The sequence below is a fragment of the Grammomys surdaster genome, unplaced genomic scaffold, assembly GCF_004785775.1.
Source record: "Grammomys surdaster isolate TR1022 unplaced genomic scaffold, NIH_TR_1.0 125833, whole genome shotgun sequence".
Lineage (NCBI taxonomy): Eukaryota > Metazoa > Chordata > Mammalia > Rodentia > Muridae > Grammomys > Grammomys surdaster.
Window position 1 is genome coordinate 640,730 of NW_021620661.1, and position 27,973 is coordinate 668,702.

At 41.7% G+C, this 27,973-nt stretch overlaps 1 protein-coding gene across 2 annotated transcripts in view; it reads right to left on the reverse strand.

Moving 5' to 3' along the window:
* The window catches only part of Rhbdd1 (rhomboid domain containing 1), a 108,249-nt gene that overhangs the window by 20,149 nt on the left and 60,127 nt on the right, over positions 1-27,973 (reverse strand). The window contains exon 7 of one of the 2 annotated variants that reach the window (XM_028789421.1): positions 23,714-23,742. The exons of the other annotated variant lie outside the window; for it this stretch is intronic. Coding sequence (XP_028645254.1) covers positions 23,735-23,742 — 8 coding nt within the window. The 3' untranslated portion in view covers positions 23,714-23,734. Of the gene's footprint in view, positions 1-23,713; positions 23,743-27,973 lie in introns of those variants that run through there. 2 annotated transcript variants of the gene reach the window in all.

The window sequence follows — 27,973 nt, forward strand, 5'->3', positions numbered from 1 at the left end:
AGAGAGAGAGAGAGAGAGAGAGAGAGAGAGAGAGAGAGAGAGAGAGAGAGAGAGAGAGGATTATGACTTGAAGGTAGCTCTTTTGCTTGCTGTATAAACAAGAGCTCCCCAGTCTCCTGTGGAAAAGACAGTGGTTAGAGAGAGAACAATGAAAAGAAACACAACTGTTGTTCAGAGGGCCTCTTTGTATAGAACAGACTAGTCTGAAACTTTTGATTCTCCTGCCTCAGCCTCCTGAGTGCTGGGATTACAGGCACATGCCAGGGCACTCCCCACTATATTTGGAAAAGACAGTTTGCAGAATGTCCCTTTAACTTCCCCATAACTGTAAAATAAAATAGAAGCTGGATATTTCGATATGTATCAGTGCTAGACTTCATGTTCCAGCTATTTTCGTGTTTGTTAAATCTTTTATCCCTTCCCTCAGGCACTTGGTCATTCGACAAGTATTTATTGAGCACGTGCCTGGCCTTTCTCCTAGCTTTCCATCTGCAGGAACAGTGTTGGGGAACTCTGGGTGTTTGAAAGGACTGTGAAAATGCTTGAGACCTACAGTAATTAGTTGACTCCAAAGTAAAAAATTATAAAAAATGTTGAGAGCATTCGATGAAATGCCTATGAAAAGCACTCTTTCAACAGCATATACCTCAGTTACACAGAGGGTTATCTATGTTCGTGGTCTTATATATTTATACTCTTAACTTTGTATTTAAAAACTAAGGGTGGGACTGCATAGGTCATAGAACAATGGAAGGGATATGGAATAGGCTTTTAAAAGACCCTCCAAGGTCATGTAGAACGGACAGGATGTGTGTAGCTCTCACAGAGATTACAATCTGCTGGAGGCAGGCTCCTGTCAACAGCCACAGCTGTTTTATAGCATATCCGAGAAAGAATATCTCAACTCCCTTGTGAATACAACACAAGAACTATGGCACACAGGAAAGGTTTGAGGACAAACATTTAAAAAGCAGATGGAAAGACATCCCAGAGGCTAGCAGAGCCCAGGGGGGAAGTGTCAACTGTTTGACACCCTGTCCTTGCAGGTGGCGAAGGCTCTGGTGGAGGGGCCGGATTGTCTGCACAAGGAGTTAGTATTGATCCAGGGCTCAGACACACAAACATGGCTGCTCCACTGTCTTCTGCAGTCAGCCGTGCTCGTGACATACAGACCCTCACCTTGATGCCCAGGGACAGCCAAAGCCTGGCCCATAGCACTGGAATCCAAAGACTTTCTTTTTAAACCTTCTCTTAGAAAAGGAAACCACTTTTCAATTAACTCCAGCCAAGGAGATCCCAATTTCTATTTTGCTCTGAGAGTAAGAAGCTGGGGATTGCTCCTAATTCAATTCTATTTCTCCCTTTTGTAGGCATTTTATCAAACTCCTTAATCCTCCCGGCTGGCAATGGCACTAGGTAAAAGAGGAGAATGAACTCAATTTTGAAAAGAAAGGATCTTGTGACAAAGCACAGAAACAGGCCTTAGGAGGCAATTTGATTTCATTCTTCGTCCCCCTCACCCTCCTCCAAGTCTTCTTCATGAGGCCCCTGAGGGGAGCAGGGTGGGGGAGGGCTGGGAAAGTGACAGGACCAGGTTAAAAGTAGCCCAGGGCAAGGCATACAAAGTTGAAGAGGGATAATAGTCCTACAAACAAACACTGAATGCTTCAAGCATGCCAGGTTAGTACAGCAGACATCCTGGGCCCAAGCCTTCCCTTGTGCCTTCGCCATGAGACGTGCTGAGATGATGCACAGTGTGTCAAACAAGAAAACAAACTGAGAAAAATTAGCTTTGCAAAGGATGAAAACCTACTAAAAATACTTTTAAGAGACTTCAAACATGAAATCACATTTACAAAATAACTTCTTAATGACTTAGCCAAAAATGATTCAGGAACACATGGATTAAATTCCCTACAAAATACAGATGGCTTTCCAAACTAGGGGAGTGACTTGCATGGTGGATTTGGCTCGGCTTGCATGGAGCAGCCCTGGGAGAAAGAGTTCGGTCTGACCTCACCCTGCCATGCCTTTGCTGGGGCTTTTTCTGGTGTCTGTCAACTGGCCACAGTAGTCATTACCTAAACTTGGAGCAAGCTCCTTGCAAATGGTTTAAACTCTTTTCCTATTTAGGCGAAGGGTTCAATACTTCATAATAAACGGTTCTTCCTTACAGCATCCTTGCTTCTATATTAAAAAGGAAATTTACCTTGTTTTAGGCCCAAAGCAAATGGCTTTACAATAACTGGATACAGATTGGTACATAGGGGTTCCCAACCACCTTTAGTCATTAGGAACTAATATTAATCAAGAGAATGCTAGCTTGTGCTTTTTAGCTTAATTGAAGACGTATACTCCAGACTAAGCATGTAAGAAGAAGCTGTTTTCCCATCAGCCCTTTGTCTACCACATCAAATTTCGGCTCACATCAACTCAACGTCACTACCATCACTACTATAAAACATCATCTTGCTTCTCGGTGAAAAGTTTTGACAAGTACTGAACCTATTTTTGTTTTTGTTTGTTTTTGTTTTTAGATGAGAAAATGGAGAGTTGAAGGTCAGAGAAAGGCTATGTAGCAAACTCAGCCATTCCAAACACCTACTGTCCTTTCCTGGCGAGGGACTTTTCATTGTTTGCTCTGGTTAGGTTTTAGTCATCAGGCTGTTTCTACTGATGCATCTATCATTCTTCAAGGACCAGAACAAATACAAGTCAGGGTGCTGCTGCAGAGGTGTGTGATGGAGTGCTTAAAGTCCACAACCAGTTGACTTTCAAAGGAGATTAGCTTGGGCCATCTGGATGGGCTTTAAGAAATCAGCTCAAAGGCCCAATAAGAGCAGCAGAAGAAATTCTATCACAGACTCATTCTTTAGCCATGCTTCACCTTTAGCATAGTCTGGCCTGCCCTTCTGGATGGTCTACCCTATAGAATTTGGACTTGCCTGCTCAACTCCCACAACTGCCTAAGCCAGCTGCTTGCAGTAATTCTTGATACCATCTCCCACTGGTTCTTTTTCCTGTTTGAACTTGGACTGACACACAAGATAATGATCCCATTGGGTCCCCATAGTTTGTTTAGTTCTCATAATACGCCTAGCTTTTTGCTGGTACAACAGCCTTTTTTTGTTGTAATACTTACACACTTGCACACAAGCGTAGATGATGTATAGGTTTACATATCGGACACTCTTGCAAACCCACAGTACATAATCTTCTACATGAATAAGTATGTGCTAGAATAATTAAATCACCTTAGACAAGAACAGGGTAGGGCGGTGTTCCACACTCCTGAAGATCCAACCAGTAAGCCTCATACAGAATGCTCACAGAAAATACACCAAGCAAAAGCAAGTCATAGGCCCAGAGGTCATGCCACTAAGAAGCCATCAATGTATTAAGGTTATTGTGTCTTTGTGGCACAGGAGAGTCTATAGACAGAGAACATTTAATGACTCTAGACCCCAGGTCCTAAGCAGTGACCATATCTCCCTTTACCTTTGGTTCCTGTGGCTGTTACTATGAAAAAACCCTCTACATACACATGGCTAAGTGCCCCACAGGCACATACCACACCCGTATCTAACTAAAAAAGAAAAAAAGCCCCACACCTTTTTACCATTATAACACAGTTATCAAGCTACAGAATAATGACTTCAAATGATGTCTCAAACAAGTTGCCAAAATATGAATCAGAAAAATGGAAGTTGAACATAATAAATTGTAAGAGATGCCAAAGCCAAGATAGGCAGAAAGCATTAGGTGGGAGTAAGAACTTTGAACTCCAGACATTTAATCTAGGTTGATTTATATAAGGCTTTTTACTAACGCAACAGATATTTAACAAGTTTTTTTGTTACTAGATCATGAGATAACACTGAAAAATAGTTTCATAGAAAGTACACTTGGGACATCTGACTCACAGATTTATTATGTGGCATTTATGGTGTATACTCTTAGGGCTCTGGGGCCCCTCACAGGGATTGGATCTACCTTCTACATCTGGTTCCCAGAGCAACTCGCAGATGGGTGGATAAGCATATTATAAGACTTCAGCCAGACCCACCACATCAGGAGCTCAGGGTGGGGCCTAGCAATAGTTCCTAAACTGTAGTGTGGATTTCAGACAAGCCCACAGAAACTCAGGCAGAGGTTCTGGCTGAGGAGGTCTAAGCCAGGGTCCAAACATTTACATTTCTGGTAAATTTCTGGGTCATACTTTGAGAGCCAGTGTTCTAGATCTGCACTCTATGGTGGCCACTGGGTGCCAGGGCTTTGCTATTTTAAGTGATAAATGCCACATTTATTGCAGAAAACTTAAATAAACAAATAAAAAAATCAGTTGTCCTGTTATACTAATATACATTCTGAGGGCTCAGGACCTTGGCTGCCATCTTGGATGGTAGACATACAAAAGTCCTTCATTGCACAAAGCTAGCACTCAGTCAGGCACTATAAGCAGAGAAAGCTGTCTGCTGAAAAGCCCAAGGAAAGGTGGCCTAAGGCAAGGTGCCACTGTGGTCACAGGCTTTTCACCCACATGAGCAGCATGAGGGGTTGTTTCAGCTAGCTAGCATTAGTTGAGTTACTCTCCAAAGCAAAGCAGGAAAAGCTAGAAGCTACAGCAGGGCCCACCTGGCTGCTGTGTTTCTTCTTTTTACTCTAGCTGGGCTACAGATTCAGAACACTGAGCAACTCAGAGCCTGTGTGAGGTGGATCAAGAGACAACAAAGAAATCCCACAAAGAACCAGCGATGATCTACCTGTCTTTTGAAATGGCTCGTTGAGCCTATTGCTTTCTTCTACAATGAAAAAGCTACCTAAACATTGGTCGTCAGTTCTCACTTAAGCAGAACTCGCAGGAGCATCTGCAGCTCCAGTCTTATCTTCTAGAAGCCTGTTCCCTCTTCTCTGTTTCCCTACCCTCTTTCAGTGGTCATCCTCTCTCCCTTTAAACCTTTTCTCTGCAACCAGTCAGTAGCTTCCCCAGTACTCAGTTCAGGAGCCTCTTCTATATTCTCTTGGTGATTGCAGACACACCTATGAGCTTCAATTCTTACACCATGCTGGTGTTGTTACAACACATCTCTAGACCACAACATTTTCCAAACCTCATACCAACCACCCATGAGCATCCCCATATGGAGCTCACAAGGGTCTCTCAGGATATAGAAACCTAAGCTCTCCTCCTCCTACAGTCCTGTTCTATAGCAGGAGCTCCATGGACACATTAATGGTGACAACTCCGACCTATCAGTGGCCTTGGCCCAATCCCTTAGGCACTTTGCTCTCAGTCACAACCACTGTCTAAAAGTCCTTAGGCTCTGCTCCCCTGTTTATCCAGAAGTAGAGCCCTTGGCACCTCTTCTGCTGCTGCCAGTGGGGATCACCCTCCTCTTATTGCTTGACTTCTGCTGTGGACTCTGAAGTAGCCTTTCTGCCTCTGCCCTTGATGGCTGTATTCAATTCTTAGGGCTGCCCCAACAAATGACAATAGGCACAAAATCTGAAAACATAGAAATGTATTTCCTTTCATGTTTGGAAGCCACAAGTCCAAACTCGGTATCAACTGGGTTGGATCCCTCAGGAGGAGCAGAGACAATCCATCACATGCTGTCAGGGGCTCTGGGAGTCCTTGGGATTCCTGGCATTTTGTCTACTCCCTCCCACCACTCACCCTCGGAGCCTCACCTGCCTTCCTGTGACCCATGCTTCTCTGACTGTCTTCTCCCTTTCTCTCTTTTATCAGGACACTTGTCATCGGATTAAGGATCTACTCTAATCCAGGACAATGTCACTTTGACAGCCTTTACTGTATCTAAAATATAGTTGTTGCACATAAAGTCACATGCAGAACTTCTGGTGGGAGTATCTTCTAGTGAGACCATTCAGCCTACTGTGCCACCTTAGAGATCAGTTCAACACAGCAGCCTCCTGTAATCCTTTCGAAAGGTCAGTGCTCTAAGAGCGCCCAACTCCTTTACGGACCAAACTATGAGGCTTGTGTGTCCAGGCTTCATGTCGCTCTATTTTAAAACTCTGATCATCCAGTCAAAGGCAATGAGGGCTCTACCAGAGGTGACAAGAAGTGGAAGTACCAAGACATTTGGGAAGAGCATCAAGTGCACTTGGCTATTGACAGCAGCCAAGAGGTAACCTTAGATTGACAAACTGGGGAAGGGGGGGAAAGAATTACAAGTCCAGTTGTGCACAGCAGCTTCTGAAATGTCCTTGGGTGGGTTTATATATCATTTCAGAAGCTCCCAAAGAGATCTGCATTGAGGAGACAGGTGTGGGATGTGGGCTATAAATAGCAACTAAAGCCTTGGGAGAAGAAAAGAGGTCTTAGAATCCAGCCATGAGAAGAGCCAATGTTTAGAGGTGGACAAGAGAGAGAACATACAAGAGAGCATGCAGGGAGACTAGGGCACAGAGAAGAGAGCAGAGGAAAGCAGGAGTTTCTGGCATTAGGAAGGCAGGAGGAATAGAAAGGTCTGGGAAGGGAGCAAGTTCGGCCCAGTTATGGGTTATTCTTCTCTGCTGGGTCTGCCCCAACCCCCTACCCCCAACACAACAGAAGGCAAGCTCTGTGGAGATGAGGGTACCAAGGAGATATCAGCAGTAAAAGAATTTCCTGAGCAGACAGGGCAGGCGAGAGAGGTGGATTCTCCCAGCCTGCTGTCAGGAGTGAGTGAGCACTGTACACGCTCAGTTCTGAGTCCTCAGGAGGGAGGTGGAGGCACTTCCTGCAGCCTTCCATGTTCTCAGGGATGCTCATAAAGGGCTCAGGGCCTCTAGTGTATTGTCAGTGCACGCCTATGCCTTCCTCCTGCCTGTCCTCTGTCTTCTTGCTTATTTTTCTCTAGAAAGATTAGCATCTCTGATCTTTACTAGTTCCTGTACAGTAGAAAATTAAATTCCAACCATACATTAATTTTGATAAAATTCCCTTACTGGAAGTAAAGGTGAAAGAATTTAGTAAGATGGCCCTCTGCCCATACATGGAAACGATTAAAGACTAGACTGCAATCAGATTCCGAGCAGAGTCACAAAAGAACAAATTTATGAATGGGTCTTCTTTTTGCAGTTCGACCGTCAGGGCTGATTGGTTGTATTAATTAGAACTGTCAACACACGAAGATGCTTGTGGAAACCACTTCCTATAGTAAAATACGGGACTTGTAAATATCAAGACACTTGGAAAAAGCAGACGTTCACTTGTCAGTGACTCTAAGTCCTGCAGAGCAGGACAGCACAAGGAGCCTTGGGAACTGACTGCAAACAGGTGTGGGAGCTGCCTGCTTCCCCCTTGCTTAGGTTATAGGTTCATTCAGTTTTGGGATGAAGCAGCTGGTGTGGCCACTTGACAAGGTCAACAGCAAAGTTCTTTACGTGACTGGAAAACAGGAAGGAGTCGACACTGACCTAGGAGTGCCTTCCTCTTATCAGTCTGAGCTTGACTGGAAAGTAAAACCCCAAGTGCTGAAGTGATAGGAAAAACTGTTGAATTTTCCCCGTGTGACCTTGGCTAAGAGGACAGACAGGCTACTTTGCTTCTCTGTGACATGGTTCCTGAAGAAATCCGGGCAGCAAGACCTTGAAGAGGGTGTGCTGAGCCTCTAGTGTGTTCACTGTGTAAGGTCAGCGAAGAGAAAGGAAAACGAGGGGGAATGTTCCACGTGCTTTGCACCTCCACCTCTGACCTGCATCTCAGATGCACCAGGAGGGCATAGCTCCCTGTCCACAAACCCCCATAAATCCTGCAGTATCTGTCCAGCTGGGACTCCAGCCTGGGCTTGGTTGGCTGTGAAGCTTGGCTGTCGAAAGATTCACCACAGACTTCAGATGACACAGATGCTAAACTTCTCTCGGTTCCTTTTTTCATCTTACATACATTTTTAAGGCACAGTAATCAAATTCTTAATAGGTAGGATTGGTCTGGCTGGCAAAATTTCACTTGATAACTATCATAAAATATCTAATAAAATATCTAATGTAAAGCCCATTTTAAATTAAGGTCAGTTAATCATGATATTTCAGTTTTAATCCTCATAAGAAACAACTTGGCAACCATCTCTATAAAAGACAGAATTATTCCTGATCTATAATCTGCTTTCCAAGATGTCCAGAGACTCATAATTCTTTCTGTCAGTGGGAAGAGATGCAGGGAACACCTACTGATTGCGGACAATAGTGATGAGGTCCCTCCCAACTCAAAGCCCTTATATCTCAGAAAACAGCAAGACTATTAGAGCCATAGACTAAGAATTCACTTTTGTAAACTTAACCTACAGAATTGGTCAACTAGCGAGATGCTCATAATTTTAAGTCTTTCTGAAAAGAAAATCTCCCAAGCGATATAAACATTCATCTGGTCAAAATTTCAGAGCATCAAAAATAATTAACACAATCTGGCATGGTGGATCACACCTGATTTCCTAGCACTTGTGTGGTAAAGCTGGGAGGACAGAAGTTCAAGACTAGCCTTCAGCACGTCATGTTTTATTAAGACAACAACAAACAAGGGCCAGGGTACAGCTCACTGTCTAGCAGGCTCAGGGCCCGTGTGCAATCACTAGCACCTAGCTTTCCTTTCCTGTGGCAGCTTCTGACATTTGTCCTTATAAAATTCCTGAGTCAAGTCTTCCTGCCAGCTGTTTTAGGTCAAAATAAATAATTTTGGTGATTACAATCTGTAATTAGATGATTCTAAGTAATCCTTGCATTCTGACTTTTAACAGAAATGTAAGGCTACAGAAAATGTAGTCCAAAGAAACTAATACTGAAACTAAAAGGAAAAAAAAAGTTGTTCTATTTCCTGGTAGAATGTATGGCTTACAGTGATAACTGAAACAGCCTTTTGGAACTAGTAGGTAACCCTCCCAAAGCCCAGGCTGGAGTCACCTTTGGAGCAAGAAGAAAACACAACATCTCCTGCAGATATCATTAAAGGACTCCAGAGACAGGGGTACCTAGAAGTCCAAGAATGCACACTGGCTAAAGGAAGGGACCACTCTGGTGTCAGCAGTGACTTCTAGACAGAGAGCTGTGTGAGTCTGAGCCCTTCAGGATGGAGGCTCTGCATGTGTGAGACATCGGGTGGGCACAGGTTAGTGCTGAATACTGACTCAGTGGGACTCCTAAGGTGAGTATACACACATGGTAGACTGACAATTTGAATTTTGCTTGTTAGCCACATGCCCACGGGAGTTATTTCCTTTCTGTGTGTCCTAGATCTTTGAAATGGTACTCTATGGGGATTATTATGGAAACTACATTCTCCTTTTTTACAGTAAGGGATCCAGGAAAGCACCAGGGCTAGTATCTGCATGTGGTGAGCACTTAGTAGATGGTGGCTGTTTGATGGGGATCGAGATATTCTCTCCAAATTCATCTGGGTAAGTCCTAACCCTGTGCATTTCCACTTGCAGAGAAGACCCTAAAAGTAGGAATTAAGGTTAAGTGAAATCATATGAGTTCAGCTCTAGCCTGGTACGAATGGCATCCTCACAGGTAAAGACACAGGAGACACGTACAGAGAACACGTGAGAACCAAATTCGAGATGGCCACCTCAACCCACGGAGAAGCCAGGCGTGCCAACAGTTTGATTTTGGTCTACCTGACTCCAGAACGGCTAAGCCGTTGGCTAAGCTGTTGGCTAAGCTATGCTCTGTGAAGACAGTCTCAACACATAAGTGTGCCACTGCAGACACCCCAATCCAGCAGCACACAGCCAGATGTCACAGCACCACTGCTCTGTTTTCAAAGGCCAGTGATCCCAGGCCTTAAAAGAGGTATCATGCCATTAGACAGAGACGGATATCAAGACAATCCAGAGGTACTGGAATGCCGCAGGGATGCTGTGCTGGTGTCATCTAAGGTAGAGTAATATTTAGTAGGCAGGCCATGCATTACTTTTTCCTTAAGAACTCAGTTTATATTTGGATTGAATAACATGCTAGAAAAGTGAATCTGGATGACGGTAAAGCTTAGAATGCTGTGTGTGTGTGTGTGTGTTCTCCCCCACACCCCAGGGCTCTCTACACTGAACTGTAATCTCCAATGTGAGGTGTGAAGAAGGCAGAAACCTAAGCTGACTGTAGTGTTTAGAGATTCGATCTTTCAGACGATGATTAGAATGAGAACAGTGGTCCTCACCCTCCCTAATGCCTCATGGTGTGGTGACCCCTACCACAAGATTATTTTTGTTGCTATGTCATAACTGGAAATTTTCCTAATATTATGAATTGTGTTATAAATATCTGTGTTTTCTGATGATCTCAGGTGACGCCTATGAAAGGGTCATTTGTCCCCCTCCTCCAGAAGTCATCAGAACTCACAAGTTAAGAACTATTGAATTAGAGTGTTACTCAGCATGCTAGAATTCCAGTGACTTTATGAAGGAGAGACAGAAGATACTGTACCAGTGTGTGCCCTATGCCTTGTGCCACCTGGGACTATCAGCAGGAGACTGTCACAAGATGCAGGCCTTAACCTTGTATGTCTATAATAGACCTTTCTTCTTTATAACTCACCCAGTCTGTGGTACTGTATTATTGGCCATGGAAATTGGAGTAACCTAGGTGACATGGCAGAAATAAGTCTGTATGGAAAGCGGAACAGGAACATTATGATTCCAGGATAAGCTTGGGGACTGATAGTCTGTATGGCTCTCAGCCAATGGCAACCCCTCTTTCTAGGGTGCACTGTGCCAAGGTAGTCTAGACCAACCATTTCCAAGGCTTTCACAGAGTGATAGTCCCAATAATAGCTGTGTTAATGAGGACTTTGTGTAAATTTACAGGCCAAACTGCTGCCAAACAGCTCACAGACAAGTCCTTTTTTCTGAGTCTAAGTGTCAGCTGAGCTCTTCTTAAATGGCACAGCCCGACCACCACACTATAGCCAGCTCTAATTAGGAATGAAAAAATTTCATTCCTCTCTAATAAGAAACATGTTAAAAGGCAAACGATTTTTAAAAGGCACTATAAGCAATAATCATTAAAATTCACTGCATAATGTTAACATTCTTCAAAAAGTCTTAAGCCTAGAGCATAGCATTCGTAAAAATCATGCTATTTTATATTTTCTTAATTGAATAAATTTCCGTAAGAGCTGGAATGTGATGAAAGTCGGCCTTAATGGACTCTTTGCTCCATATGGAGATATATAAGGAGACCATTTCTACATGTGGAAGGGGTTTAGAGAAACCTACCTTATTCATATCCTTGAACAATATGGGTTCTCGGCATACTATTACACTTGTATATACAAATCTTAGGAGAGCCAGGTAATTGTTAAGGAAGATGGTTTTATGTGTATTCCTTTAACTTTAAAAAGCAAAACAACAAAGTGTACAACTGGATGTGGTGGTGCACAGCTGGCTGTGCACACTGCCAATGCCAGCACTCTGGAGGTAGAGGCAGGCAGATCCGATTGAGGTGGAGACCAGCCTAGTCTTCATAGGGAATTTTAGACAAGTCAGGGCTGTATATTGAGACCCTGACTCAAATAAGCAAAGAAACCAACAGAAATGCCCAGGTTCCTACTCTATGGTTTTTACAGATGCAGAAGGGGACTGTTCTTAGCTGATCCTCAGGTAGTTAGCTCTGTGGTCCACAGCAAAGCTGTGCTTGTTTTCACCAGGGAAGCCTGTGAGGAAGCACAGTTCCTTTACCACTCTGCTGTCTGTGGACACTCACTTGCTGCTTCCCTAACCCCCAACCTGCTAAGGATTCTGACTTAGGAGCCAGAGCATTTTATGAAGCTGAGTGACTGAGTCTTAGAGGCAACCAGCACTGAGCACTACTAACAGCTCTGGGGAAACGGTGCACTTTCCTATCTTGAGTAGCAAGCCCAATCTCTATGTTATAGCACATACGTGGGCATACGGTTGCCATGCACACTCACTGGGAATCAAAGATTATTGTCTATTGACTGGAAATCAGTGAAGCCATTGCATCGTGCTTCCCATTCTTGAGGCAAATTGTGTGACTGATGAAGTCTTCCCTCCAACTCTTAATATTGTCTTTAAATTCTACCTCTTCATTAAACTGGAAGGCTACAAATATAGTTGGATGGATGTTATCTGTAGGCTGGAAAACATTTTGAGATTTTACATTACAAGGCCTTTTCCAGCTATCCATTAAAAAAGACTAGGGGAAAAAAAAACACACCACAAAACCTGTAGTAGAAATTTCTATAGGAAACTTAACAGTAACCAAGAAGATATTAATACCCAGCACTTTATAAAAATTAACTTACTTTTTTTCATGAATGTTCCACAAAAAACCCTCTAACATTAAACTTTTCTAATTTCAATCAAACAGGAAAGAATGAACAGAGAACAAAATATGAACTAAACTAAGAAAACATTTATAGCATTTAGTAAAAAAAAAAAAAAATCAAAACTATTGTTATCGGGAGCTGAATCATTTCCCTACCTTAAAGCCTAAATATAGAATCCCTCAGATGTGATTAAGTTAAATGAGGCTTTTAGATATACACACACACACACAAGAATGATTTTATAACTGCATTTCATATCATATATACACAAAGCAACTCAAAGCAGGTAGAAGAAAACATAAAACCTAAAGCATAAAACTACAAAAATCCCAAATGAACACACACAGACACACAGACACACAGACACACAGACACACACACACACACACAGACACACAGACACACAGACACATACAGACAGACAGACAGACACACACACACAGACACACAGACACACACACACAGACACACACACACACACACACACACACACACACACACACACAGACACAGAGACACATACAGAGAGACAGACAGACACACACACACAGACACACAGACACACACACACAGACACACACAGACACACACACACAGTTGTCAGGATCAGATTCACCTAGGAGACAATATCTATGGGGCATTATCTTGATGGATTTGGGTTCCTGCCCTGCTTTGGGAGATTACCTTGATTAGTTTAACTGAGGAGAGATGACTACCCTAGAAGTGGAAAGCACCTTCCCTGGGCTTCAGTGCCTGCTGGATTGCATTCAGAGGACAACGGTGGCTGGTTCGTTCATTCTTCTCTGCGTCTGCCACTCTTCAACTGGGATTCAAAGGGAGCCCTTTCTCCCTTAAGTTGCTTTATCCAGGCATTTTATCTCAGCAACAGGAAAAATAACTAAGACGACCAGCACGGAGGCTCCTCACAAAGTTCAGAGTAGAACTAGGTAAAATCTAGATGCTCTACTACTGTGTATTTATGTAAAGACACAACACTTGGTGTTTTGAAGAGACATCTGCACTTTTACAATCTGGCAAGTATTCACAACAACAGCACGGAAACAATCTAAGTGCCTGTGAATGTGTAAGTAATAAAGGAAATAATATGTACATAGAGCACAGCAGCAGTCTCCTTCAAAATGGAACCCTGGCATTTTGAACAACATGATGGACTTGGACTATATTAAATGTATAAACCAGGCCAGAAAGGCAAATAAAATCTGATTCTCTGGGTAAAACAGTAGATACCAGGAGCCAGGGCTATGTTGATCAACAGATAAAATATGTATGTATGTCAGGTAAAGTATGCTAATTAGTTTACAGGAGCTATTCCACACTATCTACTTAATTCAAAACATCACGATGTTCATGAGTAAACAGATACAACTTTTATCAGTCAAAGCAATTAATTCCTATAAAGAAGCTGTTAGAACGAGTCCTTATTCGATCTGAATGTTTCCTGATAAGGAGTTTGTACCCAAAGAGATTCAGGAACAGAAGAAAGATCACATTGAACCTGAAAGCCAGCTAGATACTTCTCAGGAGAAACCAAATTTATTGGCATCCTTGCTTATGAACTTCTAGCTTTGGAAGTTGTGAGAGAAAGAATTTCTGTTGTTTAATCTACTCCGTCTATGGTATTTTATTATGGCAGCCCCAGAACATTCACAATTATTAAATTGTTACTGATGAAAATGCCACAATTGTTAGCTCCTAAGGCAGGTGAAAGCAAAGCAAACTCAAAGATTAAGTACGTGGTCTGGGCTGGACACTGGGTTCCACTGTCAGCTTTACTCTAGTCAGCTCTAGGCCTCGGTCAGCTCAGCTTCACATGCCACTCAGGGGCATACACATGCACGCATTCCTTACAACGGTGCCTGTCGTGCTGCCCATCACTGAAGCCCCACTACCCTCCATACTTAGCACAATGATTTTCAAACACATCTGATTTTTTTTATTCCCTTAGTTCTTGTCCTTCGGTTGCTATTTTCTTTGCTTTCAGTAGGATATGTTTGTTTTGTTTCATTTTATTTCTTTTTGAGATAGGGTCTAAGTAGCCCAGGTTGGCTTCAAACTTGTAATCTTCCTGCCTCAGCCCAAATACAAGAATTATAGGTTTGAGCCACCATGCCCAGCAATTATTCCTCTACGCTCCACGGTCTAGAATAGCAGTTCTCAACCTGTGGGTCTTGACCCCTTTGGACGTCACATATCAGATATCCTGCCTAGCAGATATTTACATTACTACTCATAATAGCAGCAACATTACAATTACGGAGTAGCAACAAAATAATTTTATGGTTAGGGGGCCACCCCAACATGTAGAAGTATGCTAAAAAGTTGTAGCATTAGGAAGGTTGAGAACCATTGGTGTAGACAGTCCTCAGGATCACATCTGGATTCAAGTAAAACAGCTGGGCTGTTTCAAGTGAGCAGCTAGGCTCATCTGTGAGGAATTTCCTTGATTGGATTATTTAAGGTGGACTTGAAATCTGGGCTACAGGTTCTACTGGCAGTTCACATGAAACGACATGGAAGAAGGAAACTTTTGCTTTTACCTGCTTGCCCTCAGTCTCACTGGCACGTTCATCTACCCTGCTGCTGAGGCATTCCTTCACTGATATGAGACCTACTTCTTAGGGATTCTAACATAGACTAAGAACAGCTGAGACATCCAGCCTTGTAGACTGAAAAATTACCAAATTCTTGGTCTTTCTATTACAAGAAAAGTATTGTTGGACTACAACCTGTAACTCACCCTAATCTCCTTTGAATCTATCTATCTATCTATCTATCTATCTATCTATCTATCTATCTATCTATCTATCTATCTATCTATCTAATCTATCTGCCTGCTACCTACCTACCTACTTATTCATCCACCTATGTATCTACTCTATTAATTCTGTTCCTTAGAGAAATCTGATTAATATACACCCCAACTTTACCTTTATGCATTCATTGAGAAAAGGCTGTTCAGCACCTAAGTAATTCATCTGACAACATTTCAGATAAATAAGGTGACAGATGTTATGATATCACTTTGGTCATTCATGGAGAAAAATCCGCATTCTGCACTTAGATGATACAGAGTTCACACACTTCTCTCTCTGCTGTCTACATTTTCAAAGTTAAGTGTTTGCCAGTCTTACAGCTGCAGAGAGCAGAGAAAGCATGGTTTTTAGAAAATACAAGTCTTGACATTTTTAAGGACAGCGCTTATTTGGTCTCATTAGCAAGCTAGTTAACTGACAGGGAAGAACATCTTAATTGCTCATTAACTCTGATGATGTTCCTTTGTCTGGTGTCAAGGTCTGAGAGAGAGCACAGGGCATTTACGGAAATGCTGATTCTTTGGGGACAGCTGAAACACGTTTTAATTCTGGCTTTAAAATTTCTTGCTAGGGTAGTTATTTTTTCCTCTGGTTAGTAAGATGAGCCATGCTGGTGATTAAATATTATTTTTTTTGGAGCCCCGAGGTCTTTCTCTGTCATTGATTATGGAAACCAGTCTTGGTTAGACTGTAATCTGCAAAGCCAGACAGCCTATGTAAAGGGCACTTGGAGAATGGCTTTTTCGAGGTCTCTGCTGTGTCTGCCCACCCAGCCTTACTGCATGCAGGACTGAACAATAAACGTCAACATTGTTCCACAGCTGCTTGGGTTCTTTTCTCAAAGCACACAGAGAGATCCAGGGACTCCAGTAAGCATGTGTCTACATACCAGGAAGAATTGTCCATACACTTGTCTATGTGCTATATCATGTGTGCAGTGTTTATGTCAGACATTAAAATATCAACTAGCAAATAATTTGGTCTACCAAGGAGTAGGAAATGTCATTGTCTTTGAAATGTCACATTCTCAGAGGTAGGCTCAAAACGAACTTTTCTGGACGTACATTCTCTACGTCAGAGGCTTATGTCCCTCCTCATCCTGAAGCATCCTCTACACAACAGGAAATTACTAGGGGGTCTAACATTTATCTCTGTCACAACGCAGTGTGACCAAAGCAGGTACGTGCTTGCCCCCCAGAGGCACAGTTTATTTAAATACCTTTAAATAATAATATAATGAAGACAGCAGATGTTCTAGACAGATGCTTCTTCTAGAAGACACTTATCAAACGCTTTATTTCCCTCATTGTCCACTAGCTAACTACAGTTTATTTCAGCATCACACTGGGGAAAGCAGTTTTCTTCTAGACTCAACTGAAAAAAAAAAAAAACACACACACACCTAACTATAACAACAAAAGAATTGGTTTTTTTAGTGTTTCAGCTTGGTTGGTAAATAATTCCAAATACAGCAATGTTAACGGTCAGCCCTTGCTGTTTTCTACTAACACACACACACACACACACACACACACACACACACACACAATCATAATTTGCAGTGCAAACATGCTCTACCACAGAGTGAGTCAGACTCATTCCCCCTCAGCATCCTAGCCTTCTAGGCACCATGGGACCCTTCAGTGAGATGAGTCAGAACAGATAGGAAAATGACATGTTCAGGAAGACTTCTTTAGCTTTACATCTTTGTATGCTGTGAGGTAAATAGAAATGGCTGTGCTAAGCTAAAACTACCTAAAAGTAAGTCTGATGTACACTGGAATCCTCGGATTACTGTGTTGCTCTATTATGAAAAAGCCACAAGATCATTCTTTGTGCAGACCTACGAATCTCTCATGTGCATGTAGGCACGCGAATGCTAGGCTATGAGGCATTTATTATCTCACATCATTAGAAGGCAGGGGCTAGGCTTCAGACGAGCACTACCTCAGATGGTCTCTAGTGATGTGTGCTGGTTCTAGTTCCCAGCACCTTCAGCAGCATTTGGCATGGTCTGTCTGTTAGATTTTAGCCACCGTAATATGCATGTGCAGCCAAGTGGCATTAACTAATTAAATGTTTTAATTTTAACATTTTCATGCTCAGCAGTGATGACAAGCACTTTGAACCAGGGCTGACGGACAGTGACCAGAGTGGGAACTGTTTATCCTTCTGGTTATATGGTTACCCACATATGTGAAAGATCACTGAGCTGCACACCTACAAGTAAGGCATTTTACTAATACATGTCTTTGTAGTTGAAAGGAAAGAAGAAAAATCAGTGTAGTAGCCAGAGAGGGTGAGACCAACCTAGGCTTCACTGTGAAATCCAGACCAGCTTGGGTAAGAGTGTAAAACCTTGTCTCCAAAACACAAACTAGGAGAAACAGGGCACTATATAAAATGAGCAAGGACAGTGGGATGGAGCGATCCGGTGAGGATGCCCTGGACTCTGCTTGGTCTCCTTCATCACACTACGCGGCCATAAACACCATGTAGAAGCTACAGATAAATGGATAAGGTACAATTTCCTGCATTTATGGGATTGTGGAGATGAGAAAAACATTTAATATTTTGGTAATGCATGGCTTTATTTCAGTAACATTTTCCTTTATAACTGTTGAATATTATTGGCAGAAGTTTACTGAGTAGACATAAGCCAAACAAGAAGGGTTCAGTCGCTATTGTCACTGGGTCTTGTTTCTGAGGAGGAATGGTAATTGACACTTTATTAACTATGATATTGATGGGAGCAGATGACATTTTACTAAGGACACCATGGGCACCCTGCTTCTCACCAGAAACACCCTGAATGTGCTTCTTTGCCCTTTTAATGGCTCAGTACTATTCTACATGATGAGTTATTTAACTTGCCTCCTGGTCCTGTACCATTATGCCATTTGAGATTTTTCCAATGCAAATGATTACAGTGTCATTTAAAGTCGCTTAATATTTATATTAATTTCAGTAACATTGTGAAAGCTGGGTCCTATATGACCACAAAAGAGTATTTAAATAGCATGGGTGTGCTCTACCTGACCCTCACACATCTGGCTCTTCAGAGTTAAGTGCAGTGGATGTAGGACAGTTTGAACCTTTAGAAAACTGTCACATGATGAACCTAGAGCTCTCTGAAAGGAAACTTTGTGATTCCACAATACACAGAGACCAACAATATGATTCCTGGTTTTTCTCATCAATGGCACAACACAGTCAGTCAGACAGCAGGTACAGCAGGTAGGAGACAGCACACACAGGTAGGACTGAGATTGTAGGAAAGGCTGCAGGAGATGGGGGAAATGTTCTCAAGGGAATGCTTGGTATCACATGATTATCACATGAGGATTTTGTGAGGCTGCTCCACAGAGTACCACCCGAAGATATACTTTGTGCGAGGCTCATGTGAGCACACAGACTCCCTTTCGTTATGAACAAGTTCTAAGAGGGAAACTACTGAAGTCAAGTTGAGCTCTATTTAAGCAACAATTTATACAGCCTTAACTCACACACACACACACACACACACACACACACACACACACACACACACATATATGTAATTTTCCCCCAAGCAAGCATATAGTCTTGGTGTTTATAACATAGTATGACCAGAACTAGAGAAAGAAAGAAAGAAAGAAAGAAAGAGAGAAAGAAAGAAAGAAAGAAAGAGAGAAAGAGAGAAAGGAAGGAAGAAAGGAAGAAAGGAGAAAGAAAAAAGAAAGAGAGGAAGAAAAACAGTATTTTCAAATGCTCTTTGCAACTATTGTTAATAAAAGTAAATAAATGATAGCCCTAACATCTTGCTTCTGACTTGACATTGTCCTATGTAGTATTTAAGATGCATCCTTCTCACATGTGGAGGTAATTCCTTCCCAACAGAAATAATTTATGTTTTTGAAATTCTTATCAGGAATAAACAAAACAAAACAAAATATAAACTAAAGAAATTGGTTGTGCTTATTCAAACTATCAGAACTATAGAACTGCGCAGGATATCCAGGTGCAGGAGTCTCGGCTGTAACAGAATACCTGAGACTGGGAAACTTACAAAGGAAGGGTATGTTTGGCTTATAGTTCTTAGCCTGAGAAGTATGAGAGCAAGGGCAAGGCATCATCAGATCAGAAAAGCCTTAAGACTTCACGTCATGGCAGAAGGTGGAAGGGCAGGCAGGCACACAAAGAGGATCCAAAAGGAAGGGTTCCCTGTATAGCACCCCATCTTCTGGTAACTAATTCAGTTACACAGGAGCAAGAATTCTGTCCCACTAGAAAAGCATAGATGAAAGTTCTTTAGGAATCTAATTATCTCCCACAGGCCACACCTCCTCTGATGATGTTACACTGGGAATCAAGTATCAACTGCATCAGCCAGGGTGAACTACATCCAACCCACAGCAGCAACTAAAATGAGAGTCAAAGACATGTGGCTTTTCTCTCCATAAATAATGTGTTTGTTTTTAACTTAGCCAAGAGTTGTCCATAGTTGCAATGCACAGTGCTGTGTCTTTGGCTTGCTGAATCCAAGGCTGTGATAATACATCATGTGACTGAAAACAGGGAAAGCTGTCTGGTTCCGTTCTGCAGACTGAGTGTGCTGAGGGAGACAGACAGGTATGCTGCTCTGTGTTTCAGCAGCAGCCTGCATGGTTCCTCTTTGCCTGACTCGCATCTGGGAATGTGAGCCTTCCTAATAGAGTAGCCATTATTCTATTCACCAACCTGCAAGGAGCCTCACCAAAACGTTTACAGGGAGCTTCAAGGACACACCCCAAGTACAAAATAGTTTTTCTGGGTGGAAGAGTTACAGGTCACTGTGTGTGTGTGTGTGTGTGTGTGTGTGTGTGTATGTGTGTATGTGTGTGTGTGTGTACAACAAACATTCTACCAAATCAACTCCCCAGTCCCAGGTTACATTTTAAACATATTTTGTTTATTTGTATTTCTCCACAGTGAATATGTATTTCTTTATAACAATAATAATACTAAGCAAACTGGAAAGGCCATAGCTGACAAGCTTAGGTGTCCACCATCCCTTTATGCATTTAGCATAACCCACCTTGGGGCTGTTTGGAAGGAAGGTGGGACTTCTTCTGGCACAAGAGTGGAGAGGTGCTGACTCACATGGTGAGACAAAGGCTGCCACACACAGAAATCACAGCATGTGTGTAAGTGTGCCGGTGAATCTGTGCCAGAATAGTGTTTCTGCAGGCTCAGGAAGGCTGAATAGTCCCAGCAAGTGTGGGTCTAATCTACCTAGCACCTTCCAGAGAAGCACCTTACATGGGCCAAGGGAGCCCAACCCCCTCCACACCTGCTCCCTAGGGTAGGACCTGTCAGCAGGGTGCAGCATGTCATCATTACCAGACAAACAGACTGAAGACACTGAACCTTTTGACCTGTCTCCCCGTCATTTAAAACCAACATGCCAGTGCTGATAGCTTTTGAGGTCAGTTTCCATTCTAGAACATTCCAGTTCTGTTTGAAATGATACTGCTCATTTTGTTTCCCATCATTTTGTCTAGAAATAAAGTAAATATTTTTACTTTTTTTTTAATTAAAAAAAGCCAACAAATCACAGCCTTAATTAGTTTAGGGGTACAGTGATATCATGATATACGTTCAGCAATAAATTAAGCAAAGGATCATATTAATAGTATATCTTCACCATCTCCCAGACTTGAGTGGCAGTTACATGCTTAGTATAATCAACAGCACAGCTCTTTATGAACACCCCAAGAAACTGAAACTCAATTAGGAGATAAAATATCATGATACTCCCTTGAGACATGCTATATATTATTCTGAAGTATGGTTATAATGCTTAGAAAGAAATCAGAAAACTTCTATTAAAAATACAATTTTATTTGTTGAAAGAATCAACTATTGAGTTTATATATTGAAGTCTACAATCTTTAGTTAAAAAAAACACAAATACAAGGTAAAAAAGGAATATTCACTTATTCTGTGTCATTATTTTAGTCCCAATACAAAGTTCTGAAGACTTCTTCACACCTCTTAATCAATGAGATGCAGGCAACTTTAACATACTACCTGATAGTTCATTTTATAAATTAATACATTTTTAGAGAAGTGTCTAGACTCTGCAACAGGCCAGTAAAAATGGTCTTATGAAACACCAAATATACATATCAATAACGTCTTTGCATAAATAACTGGAAAATCCAAACAACTGTATTAACCCCTTGATCTATCGGTTCTTACAGCAGTTCATAGTTGCTGCAGCAGCAAGCATCACAGGTTAGCACCTTAAGTCAAAGGCTACTTACTGCTTTTTCCAAATCCACTACACTGTTCAGCTGAACTACAGGGAGTCACTTAACTCTTCTATTGCCCATCAATGTGCAGAGCGTTCTTACCTCATAGGAAAAACCAAGCTTTATTCACAATTGCAGCCTACAGTGCTTCACCCTTGGTGCTGCTGGTATGAGGGCCTGGGTGAGGATCCACTGAGGAGCATACTGAGAGATACCTCTCCTGTCCCCAGACCTGAAGCAACGGTGAGTCTGAAAACAGACTGGGAAGCCCAGTGAGTAGTCTCAGTGTGGAAGAAGAGGGAAGAGATGGGGAAGTAATTCATTGGTGGTCCATCTATACCTTTATTTATTGACAATTTGCTCATTAGCATATGAATGGCGCCATGTATGGAAATACATGGCAAGGGCGGGCTCAGAAAAATTAAAATTAATTCACATAGAACTTCTCATGTCAATTTCCCAAAAAGTTTACATTATTTATAGGCCACTCTAATGCTTTTAAATGGTGGCCCTAAATAGAAGCCTCCTACTTTCTAGAAGGAACCTCCACACAGACTTTTGATTTCTCTGATACTCCTCTTCCATGGTCACAGATTAACAGTTATACGAAACACTTTTATTTCTTTACATGCACAATTTCACACCTAAACATGGTCTTAAAGAGAAAACTTTAGTCATTGAAATGAATACCCTGGACATGCAGAATAGCGAGGAGAAATAGCCTGTAATTTAAGGTAACCGTTGTTCTGCACTGAAATTGCCTTGAGACAATCTGGCAGATGGTACTTCTTTTTATTATTACATAGGAAAAAGAAAGAAAGAAAGAAAAGCTAAGTGGTCACGCAGAATTAGCCTCAGCTATACATCTCTGTCCTGGCTGCAGCGCTCCAAAACCCAGCAAGGCAGCAGCTGGAATTTGCATATGTTATAAACCACCAACTGCAGATGACTGCATTAAGCCAAGAAAGGCTCACAAAACCACACAGCTAAGATACAGTCATCATGTGTGTATTTATGAAAAGCAGGTCTTACTCAGAGAGTTGTATGTGTTTATCTTCCAGGAGTCTTCATTTGTGCAACGGGAGCCCTAACTTTCACACACTCACTGCCCAATTCCACACCACTTCCTAGCCATGCCTTCCCCCAGTCTTCTATGAAATAATGAAACTGGACTGAGCAATGAGGTCGGTCAACACAATGGAAATACTTCTGTACGTATGAGTATGTCACAGGGAGACCTATTTGTTTAATAAGTATAACTGGTTTAAAAAACACTGAATACAATTTAGTCCACCTTTCTTTGATTTCCCATACAATAAAATAATCAAGACAAACACTACTTTTACATGCCTTGATGTTGCCACAGAGAAAGGAGGAATTTACAAGTTAATTACAACAAATTCCCCCCTCATTTACATCACACCTCAGCTGATCTCCTTGAATACAGGAGTGTTATAAAGGGACTCAAAGATATCAACAGCAAAAGTGCTAGATATTAATTGGGAGTCTATTTCTTTTCTATTATGGCAACCTGTCTCACTCTCAAGCCAAGGCTTTTGGAGTGCATTTTGTCTTAATTTCACATATGGCTAAAGAGCAACCCAGTGCACTGAATGTGTGTGTGTGTGTGTGTGTGTGTGTGTGTGTGTGTGAGGCGGGATGGAAGAGAACTCTGCCTGACCTTCACAGGACAGCCAGTGTGGATGTGGACATGTGCTGTTCAGAAATCTAACAGAATATATGCAATGCTACCCCACACATCAGCAAGGAGTTCCAGATTTAACCAGGCCCCAGGTGGCAGACAAAAGTTGGAAAGGAGAGAACTCTGTGCCCTGTGACAGCTGAACTTGGTGGCAGGCTATTAAAGAAGAACAATGGGGAGGGGAGCAGAAACTAGACAAGGCATGGGGTGGGGAGCAAACAAAAGACACAGTGAGCTAATGTTCCTAACTGGCACCTGCCTTTTGACTCAAAGCAATGGCTCTTAACCAAGGCTTCCCTACTATAGTACGGTATCAGCTGTCTCCTGGACTCCTTTGTAAGTGCTGATTGCCAACAGAACAAGACAAGATTTCAGTTAATAGGGAATGCATGAGTCCTTGGAATAATAGAGATTTCTCTATTTCTTCTACAAAGGCTACTTCGGTATTATTATTCCTGGCATGTACGTTAGGACTTGTAATTATGGCCAGGTATTATTTGGAAATATTAGAAAACTCTGAGGTTAAAAAGTTGCTACTGTGATACCATAGCTTACCTTTACAATGTATTTAACTGAAGAATAGTCTCAAACTATTAGGTGTGGGCTTGGTATTCTTTCTCCCAATAAATTTCTCTTAGCTGGCTTTAAAAAAAAACAACAACAAAAAACAACTATTAAACGTAACAACCCATGAATCATGGAGAAATAAATATGCACACAGCCTTTAGAACTACTGTTTCTAAAGTATCTTCAGTCAAGAAGTAAAAATAAATACAACGAATAATGAGAAGCTTCTAAAGTAAAACCCTAAGGAATGGTTGGCTCAAACCCCAGAGAAGGAGACCCTCCGTGGAATGCTGTGAAGTACACAGAACACCAGGCCTGCCCCTACAATAAACACCAAGGCTGGACAATCTAAACAGTAACTCTCCTCGGGTACAGACAAGAGCTGAGGAGTTAAACGACCAAACCCTAAGCCTAAAGTGGTATGTGGGAACTTGTTTATTGCCTCAGAGTCTGCTGCCAGGAAGAACTCAGAGAAAAACCACAAGAAGAGTAAGAGTAAATCTGAAGACTGGGCGAGCAAGAGATCCCAGAACCACTGGCACAGACCCTCACTTTCAGCCATTTCTCAGGGCTTCAACTGGTCTCACAGAAGTGGACCCAGAGGAACCATCCTTGCCACCTTAGTGACAAATGAAGAGATGGCCTGAAGGTGTGTATCTAACACCTCATGACTCCTGTAAAGGACACACCAGTAGTTATGTCATCTTTGTGTTAACACTGTTTAGTTGAGTCTAGTGAGCTCCTAATGTGGTTGATAATATTTAGGAGACAGAGAATAGAGATATGCATTCAAATGCCCCAGGAAGAAATAACCAGATAAAATGTAGACTCCTTCTAGTTTAATCGGATTGGTGTCGTGCTGGTTAGTTTTATGTCAACTTGATACAAGCTATATTCATTTGGTAAGAAAGAACCTCAACTAAGAATATACCCAGAGCTGCACAACCCTGTAGGGCACTTCATGGATTGATGATTGACATAGGAGGGACCAGCTCTTTGTAGGTGGTACCACCCCTGGACTACTGATAAAAAAGCATGCTAGGTAAGCCCATCAGAAGCATCAGCTTAAGTTTCTATCTTCAAGGTTCCTGCCATGAGGCATGGGACCATGTGGTAGGGACTGAGTTCTTGCAAGAGAACTCAGGAGACACTACTAGTGAAGGCGCAGCCCAGCTGCAGTGGGCATCTAACATTTTGGAGATGCCAATATCATGGGGCAACCACTAAGGGCTGCAGCACCTGTGGCCTGGAGCCAGCCTGATTCTATGAGACAAGCTGTCGCCTGTGGCAATGGCAGAACTGGAGAAGTTGAGCCCTTTGGAGACCAGAGGACTGTGAGTGGATTCCAGATTGTGCCCTGGTTCTTCCCGTGGAGGAAGAAATGACATAACCTACTTTTGATTTTACAGGAGTCCACACTTAAGAGAATTAGGAATTTTATAGAGGCTTTGGATATTTTTAGAGACTTCAGATATTTTAGAGCATCTTTGAAAGACACCTTGAATGTTTTAAAGAGGCCGAGGTTTTAAATTCTTTGAATTTATAAAGACCACAGGAATTTTTCAAAGTGTTTTGTATATAGCGATATTAATATTAACATGCCATCCTGGGGATAGATGAGAAAGAAAAAGTTCTAGCTGAACTGTGTGTGTGTGTGTGTGTGTGTGTGTGTGTGTGTGTGTGTGAAGTTGACTGACACGGGGCCAATTGTGCTGGATAGTTTTATGTCAATTTGATATAAGTTAGAGTTATTTAGAAAGAAAGAACCTCAGTTGAGAAAATAGCCCCACCAGACTGGCCTAGGGGAAAGGATGTGGACCGTTTCCTTGACTGAGGATTGATGTGAGACCCCTATGGGCTGCCTGCCCTGGGTTCTATAAGAAAGCAGATGAAACAAGCTACAAAGAGGCAAGCCCGTAAGCAGTACTCCTCCACTGTAGAGGGATTTTAATCCAACAACACACCTACTCTGGCTGGAATACAGACACATGCTTAGCACACACCTATAACCACACCTTTAACCCCAAACAAAGAAGGAAAAGTTAGTTAGTATGTAGAATGAAGCACCTATGTTTGAAAGTGATGTCTAATTGAGTGGCAGACAAAGTGATGAATTAGAGGAAGATTTCACAGCATAGAATATGCCCAGTTCTCAGGAGAACAGATAGGAAAGAGAGACAACATAAGAGGGGGCAGCAACAAGAGAGAGAGAGAGAGAGAGAGAGAGAGAGAGAGAGAGAGAGAGAGAACAGTTTTACCAGGGCAGTTTTAGAGATACAGGTTGCAAAGAGAAAATAATACTTTTTTAAAAAAGAAAAACGGTGAGTTTTGGGTTGGATTACGTGTTAGATGTTGGGAAATTGCTCATTTTCTTGGATGTGACAATGGAGTTGTGTGTTAAGTTAGCAGATGTCTTCTGTTCTTGGGAGAAACACACCATAGCACTGGGGAATAAAGTAACATGGTATGTGCAGGTCTCAGCCAAGACAAAGCTCCCATCTGCCTTCTCGCTGGCCCAAATATGCTCACCCACAATGTCCATCCTCCCATGAGGCTGGGAATACTGGGAGCTGCACTCCCATAGACAGCCACCAAGGCAATGGGATACTAATGATTTTAATTAGTTGTGCTTCGAGAAAACTAATTTATGAAATTAATTCTCTCCAAACTTGCTTGACCACAGAATTTTACTTTCAATGAACATTTTAAATAGCACCTGGAACTAATTTCAAGAAAACCAATCTAAAACGACTTCCTGCACAGTAGTTAGAGATACTAGCAAAACTTCTGTGTTTATAGACTGCTTAGATTAACTCCAATTTTGTCCTCAAAATGTTTTATCATTGTTTAGTTAAGATAAAAAGAAGAAAATTTGAAAGGGCTTTTAAAATTATTGTTTACTTTTTTCCCCTTATGGGAAAATTCTTGATTTTTTTTATTATATAAAAAGCTGATCATGATACAGAGGGTTTTGTACCCTTCTTGATTAATTTAATAGCATCATAATCATACCGTTACCACTACACTTTTCAATCATGTTGCTTTTAACATGTATAATGTTCTCATGGTACAACAAAACTATGACTTATTTAGTCTTCATTCAGATTATTGAACAAATTTCAATCTATCCAAGTTTATGATATAAATTATGAAATAAATAGCAGATGTACAAATACTAGACTATTATCTCTTCAGAAGATTGACTCTATGAAACAACTGAGCACAAGCCTCTTGCTTGATCCTTTCTTATGTGCCTTCCAGAAGTCAGGACACCCTCATCAGCAGTCTGTAGAAACCATGACACACCCACCATTAAACTAGGTGAGCTTTAGAAGCATAATTCTGCTAATACACAGCACATTAGTATCTGATGCACATTGTTTTCTTATTTATATGTCCAAATTGTTTTCTTTTTTATTAGTATGGATCAGTGTTAATTCCTGTTATATGAGTTCTTCACGTTACTGACATTCCCTGTCAAATGTTTTATGTGAATATCCACTGTTCTTTTCTATTTTTTCATTGCTTCTCTCTTTAGAAAAGATGGCATCTAAAAAATAACAACCATTTACCTATATTACTGTTTATACTTTCTTTTATAAACACTTAATTTTTATATTTCATTCAATTAGTTTAGATATGAGAATACTGTGTGTTCAGGCTCAAACCTGAAAATTCCTCCCAAGCAACTTCATTCTCAATGTGCAGTCTTCTAACAATGTATTTATTTCTCTGGTATGGTGGTTCTGGAATGTGCTCACTGGAACAGAATGCCAAGCAAGGTCATGGGGGTCTTGGATCTAAATGGACCATCTGAAGGAACAATGTCAAATGCCAGGTGCTGCTGTGATTTTCTGTGAATGGATAGAGGAACGGGCTTTCAGATCAGAAAATACACTTGTGGGTGACGAGGGAAGTGGGGAACATCTGACTTTGTGGAAAGGTCAGCAGTGAGCTGATGAAACCGAAGGGGCAGGGAGAATACCCACTCAGTCTCATGCTGTGAGGCACACTGTGAAAGCTTGTGCTCACAAGTGTAGGGCAGAGTCACCTAAACCACGTGATCCATCTACACAGAGGCAGGAAAAGAAATGCTTGGTCTCAAAATAATCCGTCTTCTCACCAGGCCAGCCTTAATAGTGTCAAAAGGCAACAACACACTTTTGAAAATAAAATTATGTTATTTTCTCTGAAATGTTTTACAAATGAGATGATGAATCATAAGAAAATATACTTAAAAAGAGAGACAGAAGGAAAATGAGTTATTTCACTGGCTGTCCAGCGTAGCACTCTTCCCAAGTTGCTT